The 12,915-nt window shown below is 36.0% G+C and overlaps 1 protein-coding gene across 1 annotated transcript; it reads right to left on the minus strand.

The window, feature by feature from the left end:
* Positions 1-2,011: 2,011 nt before the first annotated feature.
* On the minus strand, positions 2,012-12,453 carry dsc2l (desmocollin 2 like). Its single transcript, XM_044134758.1, has 16 exons — positions 12,132-12,453; positions 11,885-11,975; positions 11,540-11,748; positions 11,327-11,431; positions 10,480-10,635; positions 9,814-9,955; positions 9,574-9,728; positions 9,326-9,460; positions 8,660-8,845; positions 8,285-8,532; positions 7,973-8,115; positions 6,831-7,052; positions 5,998-6,219; positions 3,957-4,072; positions 3,531-3,845; positions 2,012-3,111 (listed from the first exon to the last, which is right to left on the minus strand). The coding sequence occupies exons 1-16, from the start codon at positions 12,168-12,170 to the stop codon at positions 2,914-2,916; spliced, it is 2,682 nt and encodes an 893-aa protein (XP_043990693.1). The 5' UTR covers positions 12,171-12,453; the 3' UTR covers positions 2,012-2,913.
* Between the last annotated feature and the right edge of the window lie 462 nt (positions 12,454-12,915).

The raw sequence follows: 12,915 nt of genomic DNA on the forward strand, positions 1-12,915 counted from the left end.
ACTAAAATATCCCCTCACATGCCACTTAAAATGATAAATCTTGAAGTCAGAGTCATCAGGGGTTGTTGAGAAGTTTCGTTGCTCCATCAAGTTTTTTTTTTTTTTTTTTTGTTGTTGTTGTTGTTGTTGTTGGTAGCTAAAAGCAGCGCCTCATATTGAACTCCCATGGAGTTGAGTGTCTTCAGACTCTGGTGAAGACTGAACACACCCTATGCGGATAGATTGTTTTCGCAGTATGAAGAAAACTAATTACAAGCAATAAATTAATTTCACGCTCCTGCCTTGGAATTAATTGCATCTTTACAGAAGCAAGGGAAAGTGATGGCTCAAGCAGTCCCGATAAGAATGGACATACAAAGTGGTATATTGAATTATGTGGCTTATCAGTGTTATTGCTTTACTGTGTATAAAGTGGAAAAGGATTTTATTCATCCATAAATAAACTATAGTTCAGGTATGTTTTAATTTTAACTACTAAGAACGTTGTAAAAGCTTTACAGTGTTTAAGTTGCTTGTTTTTACTATTTGCGTGTAAAAATACGAGACAAAAGAGAGCCTATCTGATGGTGAGAACTCCCGTCGTTATACTAAACTCTTTCCGCCCTCGTTCTCAATTTGAACGAAAGTGAAAAATTTCACACTCTGTCAAAAGAAAAAACGAAAATAAATTGCGCCAAATTAATTCTTCGTTCTCATGTCTCAACGCTGTCATTCCGTCATTCCCGTGAGTCAAGGGTTCATCAGAGGTGAACATCACTAACAGCTTGACATTTCTGATCCTTGCACATACAAAAGTTAAATGTAAGGGTGTGAATCATTGCAGCTAAAAAAAATTAGTAATAGCTTAAACTCCCGGATTTATCAGTGAAACAGAAATAAATCCGGGAGTTATTTTGTGCATCTGAATCAAAAGAGCTTTGTCAGATATTTGGGTCAAATGCTCCTTTTTAACATTTTCTGGTTAAGTGAGTTTCCAAGATTTTCCTAATTAGCCCCTGTGGGATGGTTAACAAAAAACCCTTGATGAATACATCTGATTTACACCCTTGCATAGTAGAGAAATAGTTATGTTTTTATGTGTATATTTTAGCATTTAAATAAGGTTTTTGTGTTTAATCAACTCAAGAGGTTTTATTTCCAGATTAATGAATGTCCCACTTTTTCTTCTAGTTTCTTGTCAGCTTTGTCCATCTTTACACTATTACATGATTTATGATCTTTATAAATGACATTCTCAGCTTCACTTTGAAATGTGATTCACACGGACATATTTTGTATGACATCAAGCATGAAGCAGTCAGTAACCTGCAATCTTCCTCAATTAAATTTCAACATTAGGTTGGCTGCGCTTGCATCAATGTTGCCCTAGGGTAGTTGTTCCTCACACACCCTTAGAAATGGTTCTACTGTGCTAATAAATACCCTTAGACCAGCTGTCTCTGAAGTACTCGAAGGGTCCCATCTGGCATAAACAACCTTGTCACATTGGAAACATTTACATCCCCTCCTTTTCCAATCTTGATGCTTCGTTTGCGCTTCAGCTGGTTGTTTTTCATGTCCAGATGCCTAAATGCATTGATAAAGTCACCAGTGCTGCCCTGATGATCTATTTTGTGTTTGTAAATGAAAAATTTACAAATCAATGAGAATTCCATATCTATTCCAGAACTGTGCAATAATCATTAACTAGCAGCAGTATTTTACCATATTTTCTTACAGTGGAGCACCTACTACTCACCATAGTAGCAACAAGAAGCATTACTGTTACTAATATTGTTCCTGTTTTTTATGCTGTAGTGAGGAACCTAGTGGCAAAAGTACATGCAGAGGTTTTAATTATTCTAGTGCACAAACTGGATTTGCAAGACTATGTAAATATTGGCTTGTTGTCATGGGATCTGGCTGCGTTAGAACATTGCCTCGCTCATAGAGCCACACCCAGTAAATCATTTACCAAAGCACACAAAACCTGAGCAAACTGAGCACCCAAACTTTAAAGAAACCACATTGATTATTTCTGCTTCAAATCGTATTTGTATTTATTCTTTTCAGCTCATTTAAATCTAAACTAGACAACAAAACTAAAAAAATGCTTGACAATAAATATTTGATCCCCTTCAAGCAAGCAGCTTTGTGGATATCTTACTGAAGGGTCTGAGCTTGCATGTGTCTGAACCATGGGATTCAGTTGACGGCAGTGTCACACCCCACCCCTCCCATTCACACCCTTGCGTTGATTTTCGCAAACTCGTTGTCTCAGAATGTTGCAATAATCCCACTGACACTCAGCAGAAGCTACACCCAGACAACTGTAAACACATTCCTTTGCGGGTGGAATGTGCCTGCACACATAATTAGTGCACGAAACAAAAAAAAAATAAAATAAAAAATGAACAAGCTTGCAGTGGAAAATCACTAAAAGACAAACAGAATCCCAAAGTCTGCACGTGTTTAAAAAAAAAAAAAAAAAAAAATCTTTTATACATAGAACACTGTGTGAAATGTCAGCAAAAAATAGAATAAAATACCTCAGAAACTATATAGATAAAACTGACAATAAAAAATGCAATTTTCTCTGTGAACACAAGATTAATAAAAGCTAAACAATCAAGTCATTATAAACAGATTTTAAGCTTTAAGTTATCTTCATATACATCTTAATTTGAACATAACCAAGGCTGTAGGAGGAAATTGCCACAAAGGAAAGCATCACATGGCTTGTGTGAAACTGACGACTGCTTTGTTTACAGTGCAAAAGACTTCTACCAAAAAAAAAATATATAAAAAAAAATCCAAAATATCATAATGAAACACTAACACGATAAACATTCAGCACCATACCAAGCATTCATAACCCAGGCATCTAAATCTTGCACAATGAAAAATAAACCTAAACTACTTCATTATCTTTCTTCATCTCTTTGTACAGACTTCTCCAAGAGTTTTGAACTTTGGCCCAAGTGTGTTCAAAAACTCGAGATTTTCTTTGTCGCCGTAATCACTGCAGCATCCCACGGAGCCGTGGACGGACTCGTTCCCCTCGTAGTTATAGGAGTGGATGACATCACTGGCATAGCGTTCGTCCCCCTCTGTTCCCAAGTGTGCCACTTTCTGCAAGATCAAAGTAGTGGGGAGTGAGAGGTAGTGTGTTACTGTGTGTGGACTAAACCTGGATGATAAGAGGTATCATATTACACAAAGTGATAAAACAAGACAGCCCTCAGGATATGACTGGCAGTCTGATATTACAACCAACAAGCTGCAGAAACATTATTTTTTCACAGAAAAAAATATTAAAGTTCACCGAAGAGTTTACACAGCTTACAGAACAAAATTATATTACAAATGGGAGTTTCTTTAGCTCCCACAGTAAATGCTAGATTTATTAAATTTTACAAAGTAAAAGCTTTCTGTTCAGCTTCAGTTTGTCTTTTGAAAAAAAAAAAAAGCTAAATTACACTCCTGCATCAATTTAAAATATCAAAACTGATTTTGGAGGGTTTTTTTTTTTTTTTTTTCCCAAGTCTTACCATTTTCAGATAAAGGTCATGCGTCAGCCAAGTACGAGATAGAGCATTTTCCATATTGTATTGATCATATTCCATGCCACTTCTTAAATGTTTACTCTCAACATGCTGACCGTACTGATCAAACTGGCCAGAGGACATATTATGAGCAGTCATTGTATTAAGGCCGATGGATTGTTGGAATCCATTTTCATGCACACTATGGCCTCCAATTGTGCTTGTGCTTTTGTTTCCCAGCCATGCAGGGTTCATTACAGAGCCCTTGACTGAACCTTTTACTGCCTGCTCAAATGAAGTGCTGGTAAAAGCCAAGGAATCCTGAAAAGCAAAGCAAAGCAAACCATGAGTTAATAAATCATGCAAAGCTAAATGAGTAAATTAAGGTAGCAGTGGGTTTTCTAATTCCCAACATGGTGGCAAAAGGTTTACCACTTCATCGCCGGGGGCCTCTGTGTTCGATGGAAGGAGGATTCCATGACTGAATTCTCCATCGTCAAGTGGAACCTTCTCTGACTTTGTAGTGCAAGTAGAGAACAACAGTAAACCTGTAATGTTATAGAAAACAGAAGAAATCTTTAGATTGCTGGAAGGCTTGGCACTTGCCAGACACGTCAACTTTAACCCTTTTAAGCTTAAGCATTTGATTTAGCAAAAACTTGAAATGCTTCAAGTTATCTGAAGTGCTACAGAAAAACTGTTGCAATTACACCTGGAACATATCATTGCTATTGTTTTTTTTTATATACTTTTGCACTTTCAAACTCAGTCTGTTTTTAAAAAGGCAGGTCCTGGCCACTGGAATAGAATGCCTTCCAGTGGCAGGCCACCGGAAGGCTCAGACACAATGTACCGGTAAATGTTTACAAATTAGAAAATAACTAGAGAGGCTACATTTACAGTTAGTAATGCTAAATATGCCAACAGTGCTGCTAATATAAGTTATTAAAATGTCCCCATGCTTTGTTTTTAACCTTGTTTCATAGTGTAAACCTTTCCTATATTAAGCTGTTAATGAGAACTTTAAGTTTCTCAAAAACCCACAATTTGTAGGCTCTGCTCATAATTTATGAATTACCACAATATGCTAAATTAAATAGCTACAGTGTGATTTTGTTGTACACAAGGGGTGCTTCTCTAACCATTTTCAGATATTTACAGCATTGACAATAGCAGCATTTGGTACGTTCTGAAGTCCATTTTGCCACTCCTTGTCCTGACAAGGAGTGGCAAAATGGCGTTAGCAACTCAGCATGTTGATATCAGCATAAAAGGTTGATTCATCAGAAGGTTTGTTCACTATTATTAATCATATAAACATAAGTAGGATGAAAAAAATGTGCACAAACGCTATAGACGGTAGTAGCTTTTCCTTTTAGAAAACAGTGGCTGAGTGGTTTATTCACATTCACGTCTATGGTAACAGGTAAAACTATTCTAGATAAGAAAATATCTGATCTGCAAATACAGTGAACCCTCACTATAACGCAGTTCACCTTTCACGGCCTCGCTACTTCCTGGATTTTTTTTTTTTTGTGGAGTTTTTTTTCACAGTGTATTATGTTCTGCGTCCTGATTGACTAAACAGTCTCTGCGCTTCATCTCTATCTGTGTGCCAACAACATTACTGTATTTAAATATACGTAATACAGCATGGGAAATTTTGGTAAATGTTTTTGCCCATAAGACAAAATGAGTGACAACAAATACCGATAACTATGTTCTTTTGAAAAAAACACACCTGCACCACAGGCTTCAGAAGAAAAAGACACTAGAGAGCTTAGTGAGGCCGCAGCGTCACAGTCAGAGGCACAGTGAAATACGCGAGTCACAATTTGTCCTATTGTACTTCGTATTGATGATTAAAATGATTATTTTACTGTAGTTATTTGTAAGAAAGTGTTATATTTGTTTAAAAAACCCACTTGAGCCTGAAAACAGGTTTTGTTCTTTGGTTTCAATGTAGAGTATTTAAGTATAATAATTGTAAAAAAAAAATAAAAATAAAGGTAACTACTTCACGGATTTCGCCTATATAAATATGTATATATCGCAACTCATATTGTTGCAATATTTACCAATATTATTACTATTGCAAGATTTTCAAATATTATGCACCTCGAGACAGCCAGTAACTAAAACTTTTACAGGTGCCTCAACGAGAGAGTAAGAAAAGATGCCGTTCCCCCATTTTTTACTTCTATGTTTTATATATCAACGGCACAGTTTACTGAACACTTTCAAATGAATATGTTTAACATAGCTATATCAAGTTAAACCACTAACTGCTAACCTCCCACAGATCTGTGCTTCGCAATATCAGGTAATTGATGTCTTACAGATATTAACTTTAAAAGAATACCACACAAAAACTGAATGAACTATTCAACTACATCATTCTTTGGATTTTTTTATGACCACCACAGAGGAAGTCCACACTGATCTACTAGTAACATAATAGTAAAGGACTCACCGAGCAGCAGGAGGAGGAACAGGGGCAGCAACATGGCTAGGATACCCAGTGGTCCCAATTCGATAGAGCGACTTCTTTTTATGCAAGCTCCGTTCCTGCATTGGCAGATCATTACTGTTGTAGTCTGAGTATCACCATTTCCCTGCAGATCTTTTACGATGAAGGAGACCTTGTGTAACCCTAGAGGAAGTTCATTCTTTTGTATCAGCTCAGCCGCCGTTCCTTAAGAAGAAACAAAATTAAAAACAGAATTTTTTTTAGAAGCTTTTATATTGGGATAAATGTAAAAACAACCCTTCATCCCCCCTCATGGGTTATGAATTTAACCCATGTGAAGCAATGTACGAGTCATCTCTAACTTGGTAGGAGTAATAGTTTCTGAATGTTTTTAGAACCAAAATGTTACATGCTCTCTGCTTTTAAATCTGTTTCTGGTGTATTTCAGAAGCTACATCGAACATATTTTGAGTCATTCATATGGATAAAGACATTTCATACATGTCTCTTGTTGATAAGAAACTTTTAAGCATAGGCCTTTTCCATGAGGAAAAGGCTTAGAAACTTTCAAAGTGTAACTATGTTTTTAGTGCAACTTTTATGCATAAAATAAATACTCAAGAACAACTTGCTTAAAAATCCTACAAAATTCTGCCCGAACTAATTAGCAGACATACTTAAAATTAGTTTTTAACTTGATGAAATTTTGTCTACTGCCACATGAATATTTATGAATCCTTAGCTAATGTCCATATCAGTGCTATGTTGATGAACACATAAACAGCCCAAACATCTGCTGTTCTGACTTTTTTAAAACACACAGCGTTAGTACCAACCATTGTATATTGTCACATCCCAATTTCCATTGTGTTTTGCTGGCAAAGAATAGCTGAAGGGCCCGGAATATGGATCGCTGTCATTGTCTTGAGCCACAACCACCAAGGAACTCCGGCTGCCATCTGGTTTTTTACACATTATCAGTTCCTTTGGGATTGTTGGCTTGTTGTCATTTTCATCCTCTATCACAAGGATTACTGTTCCTATTCCTGATTTGGAGGCTGAAAAAAGGTATTCCATTAGTTATCAGATGGAAAAAAAACATGAACATGTCTGCACAAAAACCCCTAACGTCATACATGAGGTTTCTTTCCCCCCTATCTCTGTGATCCCAATGGAGCCGATTATAACTTTCCTTGTTAAATAAGTACCAGTCAGATCTGGCAAGATCGTCTGAGTCATTCACCAGGAATAGAGAACAGATGTTTTCAGGTAAAACAAAGACGGTATGTTCAGACAAGTAGAAAGGTGTGGCTTTAACCATAAATGGTATTTATCGGCTGAGGATCACTCATCAAAATGGAGTTAGAAGGAAGAACAACCTGTACAGAGTATGACAAGCTTTCTTCAAAACCACCAATTCTTTGTGAGTTTTGGCAAACATCCATCACTAATTCTCCCACATACTAATTATAATAACTTGAGTAGAGATTCTTTTCTAACCTGTATTAAGGACTAAAATGTTTTTGTTTGTTTTTGTTTTTTGGGGGTGGAGTTCAAATATATACTTAAAAAATAAAAAGAGGCTTCACATTTTGTAACTATCAAGTACAGAATTAAAAAAAGAATAAATAAACATATAAATTCTGACTTTTTGGCCCGTTCTCTGGTCATAGTTGTTCCAGACTTTCCTATTCAAATCTTCTCTGTTAACCATTATCTAGTCATTATTCTCTAGATATTCTTTGGATAATGGCTAGAGTAGCACACTAGAGTCCAAATAAGTGGCATACAATCAAACAGTCTTTTCATTGTCTCTGTATACCTTTCATGAAAGGACTACAAAACAGGGAAGGCTTTGATTGATGCCTTAGTTAAATGCTGGTGTTTTAGCATAGTTAAAAAAAAAAAAACAACAATAACATAAAAACAGATTTTCCTCACACCACTTTTTTACATGGTGAACAATGCAACAACTTACTGGCATCAATAGCCTTTACGGTGATGTTGTAAATTCCATTCTGGACAAGATGGGACTCTCTGTCAATGGTGTTCGTAACCGTCAGCTCTCCAGTATTTCTGTTCACTCCAACCCATGAACCTGGATCAGACACCTTGTAATACCTGGAAAATAATACAGAGGATGCATCATTGGCCCACATATTTAGCGTCACCTGTCGAGGTCTGAACTCTGCTGCTCAGGAGACAAACGTTTTAGGGAACCCTTATAAATTTTCTGTATTCATGTCGATCCACTTAAACCTTATTTAAAATAATTAATAAAAACTCTTACAATATGCCATTGCTGCTTTTGGTCTCCGGATCAATAGCTTTGTACGTCCCAATCACTGTGCCATTTGGTACGTTCTCTTTGACAGTGTAGCGAACAGTAGGAGGAAGGAATTCCGGGCCTTCATCGATGTCGGTGACGGCAACCTCCACAGGGATGGACATCCAGTTGGCACTGGCTCCAACCAGCTTTTCCTGATTCTGGGCCGAAATCTCAAGCATTACATTCTTGGTCTTCTCATAATCTAAGGGCTGGAAAATGGAGAGAGGCATTAGAAGAAAATAAAAAGCAAGAAGTAAAAATTGATTTCCTGTAAAAAATATGAGTAAATTGTATAATTGTATACTAAGAAATTCATAAGTTTGACATCAAACTCACCTTTGTAACATAAAGAAGCCCATCATTTGTTTTGGGATCAGTGTCAATCCTAAAGTTCCCATTTTCATTTCCTTTCGTGATGACAAATTTGGAAATCCAGTTGGGTGTATTTATTAAATCTTTGTCTTCCACGGGAATTCTCAGGATAAGTTTTTCACCCTCGTTCTCTGGAATTGTAGTCTTATACTGCAGAAAGAAAAAACAAAAAACCCATATGTTTTATTTGAATTAGACATGAGTTGGCTACTTGTAGTTAAGTAAAGCAAGGTTTTCAAAAAATACATGAGGCTACGACACAACTATTTTCTGTCATGCACACTGCATGGCAGGGAACAATAGTAAGGCCTGGATACTTTGTCCTTGCATACAAAACTGACAAATACAGCTGTTCAGCAGGGGTTCATCCAATATATTTGGTTAGAATTTTATATATCAGAGCATCAAACATTATAATTACAATTTGTTTATATTTTAATAATTGTATGAGTAATCATTTTTTTCTGTTTCAAATACAATCCAGCAGCAGATTGTTGTCTTAAAGTTGTTTTTTTGTGCAACATTAAATTGTGACGTCTTCACTCCACATTATCATGTTTTGAAAATAATAATTCATTCAATTATTTATCTATTACTAATACTATGTTTATTTAGGTTCTAAGCACTTACTGAACTTTGGGTGAAAGTTGGTGGGTTGTCATTGATGTCTTTCAAGGTGATTGTTGCGGTAGCAGTGTTATAAAGACCATTTGGTTTCCCCTTCAAATCTCTGACCTCTATAGTAACCTTATGCGTTTCTGTTGTCTTAAAATAAAACATAACAAAAAGGGGGAAAAAAAGTCAAGTGGTGAAAAAGGAGATGGATTTAAATTTAAAGAAACAAAGCCAAACAACTTCAATGCGATGGCAGTGCTCACCTCTCGGTCCAGCTTCTTAGAGATTGTGGTGATAACACCGGTATCTGCGTTGATGGCAAAAAAATCCAACCCATCAAGGAGTTTGTATTTGATCCTCGCATGGTCTGTTTCGGGATCATCTTTGTCTGTGGCATTCACTTTCCCCACCTCCTCAGCTATGGTGAATAACATGTTTAGTCAGAGGATTTTTACAAAGCGGGTTTCATATGTCATGACCACTGGGTGTTTGCTTCTCCTTACCTAAGCTTTGCTCAAGCACAGTAAACTCAAGCTTGCCTTGGAACTCCGGCGCATTATCATTTACATCGTCCACTTTTACTATAATGTCCAAAGGATCATCTTTGGGCAACATGGAATTTTTCTCCAAAGCATTAATGGTTAGCTGTAAACATGCACATATTTCAGCATGATCACATATTAATATGCCAAAAAGAACTGATAGCTGAACTAATATTTACAATCAGAATTGTAAACAAAAATGCCTTAAACCAAAAAAGGTTCACAAAGAAGAATAAAGGCTGAAAATTAAAATACTGTATTTTTACTGTACATCTGTTTAAGGTTTAATAGAGAATATGTTTTCTTATATAATATTAGAAATATATAAGACTACTCCAATTAGAGACTTTTAAGTGTGCATTTTCTTGTGATTCACTCATGTTTAACTGTTACATTATCATTTATCAGAAATCAAAAAAACAAGCTAATTTGATTTTTTTTATGTTGCATTGCACAAATGTATTTAATTTGAAATGAACTAATAAATTAATTATTGAAATAATAAAAAATGGAATTACTAGTTTTAGTAAAAGAAATGAATTTCAGAGACAGAATATAAAATTAAGTAAATAAGGCAGGTTGAGATCAAATGATAAAGGTGAGGTGTGGACTAGCTACAAAACCTACTATATACTGTGCAATCACTTCTCGATCCAATGTCTGGTGCACATACAGAGCCCCAGAAGAGCTGTCAATACTAAAAATGCCGGTTGGGTTCAGGTTCACACCATGTCCTTCAATGGTGTAGTGCAGAGTGTAATTGACTTTTCTATCTGAAACAACCTATAACAGAGAAAAGAAATTAAATATCTTAAAATAACAACAACTTTACATGCAATTGATTGCCAAAATACCACTGCATACAACAAGAACTACACAATATTAGAAAAGTATGAGATTGTTAAATTTTATAATGATTGACCCACATTTCCATGCTCCATCTTTCTGTATTGCTAATTCTTAGAAAAATATTAGAATTATAGAATTTTCAGTGATAATATGGTTTTACTGGTTTTTGCAGTTGATTCGATGGCAATGTCAATAAATTCTGAACCTATGTTTCAAAATCTGACCGAATTTAATCCTTGTGTACTGTTTAGCAGCAAAGCTACATTTCTGAATGCAAGCTGAAGCTTGTTTCCTAATAGCTGATTTAATATTTAAAATATTATTTGTTGTTTGTTGAACTCTTTGCTATTACAGATTTACAGCCAAAACGCTTGTGATAATTGTCTAGATGTCTTTTTTAAATTTATTGCATTATAAGTCCATATGGAGGACAAAACTGTCCAAATTTGTTTCCCAGTGGGAATTATGTTGTGTGGTCATTGAAAATAATCCAGCTCATATATATATATATATATATATATATATATATATATATATATATATATATATATATATATATACACTAAAACTCTCGCTATATATATATATATATATATATATTGATTGTGTCATGATTGTGTCTTACCGTTTCCAAGCGATGCGGGAAAGGCCCTTTGAAATTCTCCAGTATGTTGATGGGGGGAGGACTCCAGCGTCTTTTTGTGCGCTTCAAAATTACTTGTCCATTTTTCTGTAATGTACATAAATAAATGATACACATTATAATTCTAAAGTATATATATATATAATTTTATATATTTCTTATTTTTAAAAAAAAAAACATTTGCAACTTTCTTACATTTGTTTTCTGCTTTGTACTGCAGACAAGGTGAACTTCCATCTCACTTCCCGGCCCACTATTGTCCTGAGCCCTTACAGAAAATGTCCGCCCTCTGGTTGCCACAGAGACCGGACTTAGTGCTACTATTACCCCATTGCTCTGTATCGTAAAGCTAGGATCCTCCACAGTTAAATGAAGTGTCTTGGGGTCACAGCCAACAGCTTCAACTAAAATAAATAAATAAATAAATAAATAAAAATAATATCTCGAAAGAGAAGAAAGTCTCTCTCTCTTTTCAAAAAACTAAGCCAGATCAATGCATTATTTAAAGTATAATAAGTAGTTATAGACAGACTGAGGTACCTTTTGTGATCTGGTATCCAACTGGAATGTTTTGTGGCGAAACGACGTAGAGAGAGTCAGGAATATAACACGACTCCACACAGGAAAGGATCTGAGGAGGAAAGCAAGTCGATCTTTTAACTTTCAGCACTCGCTTTAAAGTAAGTCGGGTTATCCACACTTATTCGTGCGTCGCTTTTCAGAAAACAATGTTGACAAGCACTTAAATTAAGTAACGGCATGAATAAAATACTCTTAAAAGACTTACCAGCAGCGACAAGACGTGGTAAATGAGAACCGTTGTCATTTTAGAGTACAGGCAGTCGGACTTTGTCCCGGAGAGACTCAAGAAAAGTCCACCTGGAGTTGCTCTCTTGCTCAAATAATGACAGATGTTCTTAGATCTCGCTATTAGTTGATTTGTTACCCGTCCCTTTCTCCGATTTGTTCCAGTGTGCGTGGGCGGACTGCTTTGTTCTGTTCCGTTCCAGCCACTAATGGCACACACTGAAGACAGTCACACCTAGCGGGACACGCCCTGAACGGAACGATATCTCAGAGTAGCACCTTAGGGTAGTGTATTATTGAGTCCAGGGTAGAGTGTAGCTCCTTTTTGCAACTAACTTATGTCGTGGCATTTTTTAGATTTTTGTTGCATTCATTTCTTGCCAGCAGGGGGAAACATTGTCAAAGCTTTGAATAGACTGAAGCCCCTTTCTGCAACTGAAACTCACTAAAACTCTCAATGTTATAATGAAGTCGAACAGGTAATTTTTGAAGTCAGATATTAACACTAAATAATTTTGATATTTGATTAAATATATTAACTTTCAAGGGAGGGTATATTAAAAGTATAAATAGCTGTGTTCCTCTCACAAACCAAAGAAAATACAAGTCTATTCGACTCTAAAAGACCTCTCCCTGGTATGTACACAGCTTGACCCCTATTGACTCCTCCTCTGCAGGCTCACTCAAACTTTCTGGCAGCAGAGATCAGTGCTGGACTCCTTATTTAACACCACAGGAATGTGAGGTTGAATGGAGTCTGTCAT

The sequence above is a fragment of the Gambusia affinis genome, linkage group LG12, assembly GCF_019740435.1.
Source record: "Gambusia affinis linkage group LG12, SWU_Gaff_1.0, whole genome shotgun sequence".
NCBI lineage: Eukaryota > Metazoa > Chordata > Actinopteri > Cyprinodontiformes > Poeciliidae > Gambusia > Gambusia affinis.

Excerpts from the sequence above, each read along its gene's own strand:
- dsc2l (XM_044134758.1), bottom strand. The coding sequence starts at position 12,170 with ATGACAACGGTTCTCATTTACCACGTCTTGTCGCTGCTG. Across the intron at positions 8,846-9,325 it reads CAACTTTCACCCAAAGTTCA|TATAAGACTACAATTCCAGA; the intron begins GTAAGTGCTTAG and ends TTCTTTCTGCAG. Across the intron at positions 3,846-3,956 it reads AGGCCCCCGGCGATGAAGTG|GATTCCTTGGCTTTTACCAG; the intron begins GTAAACCTTTTG and ends TTTGCTTTTCAG.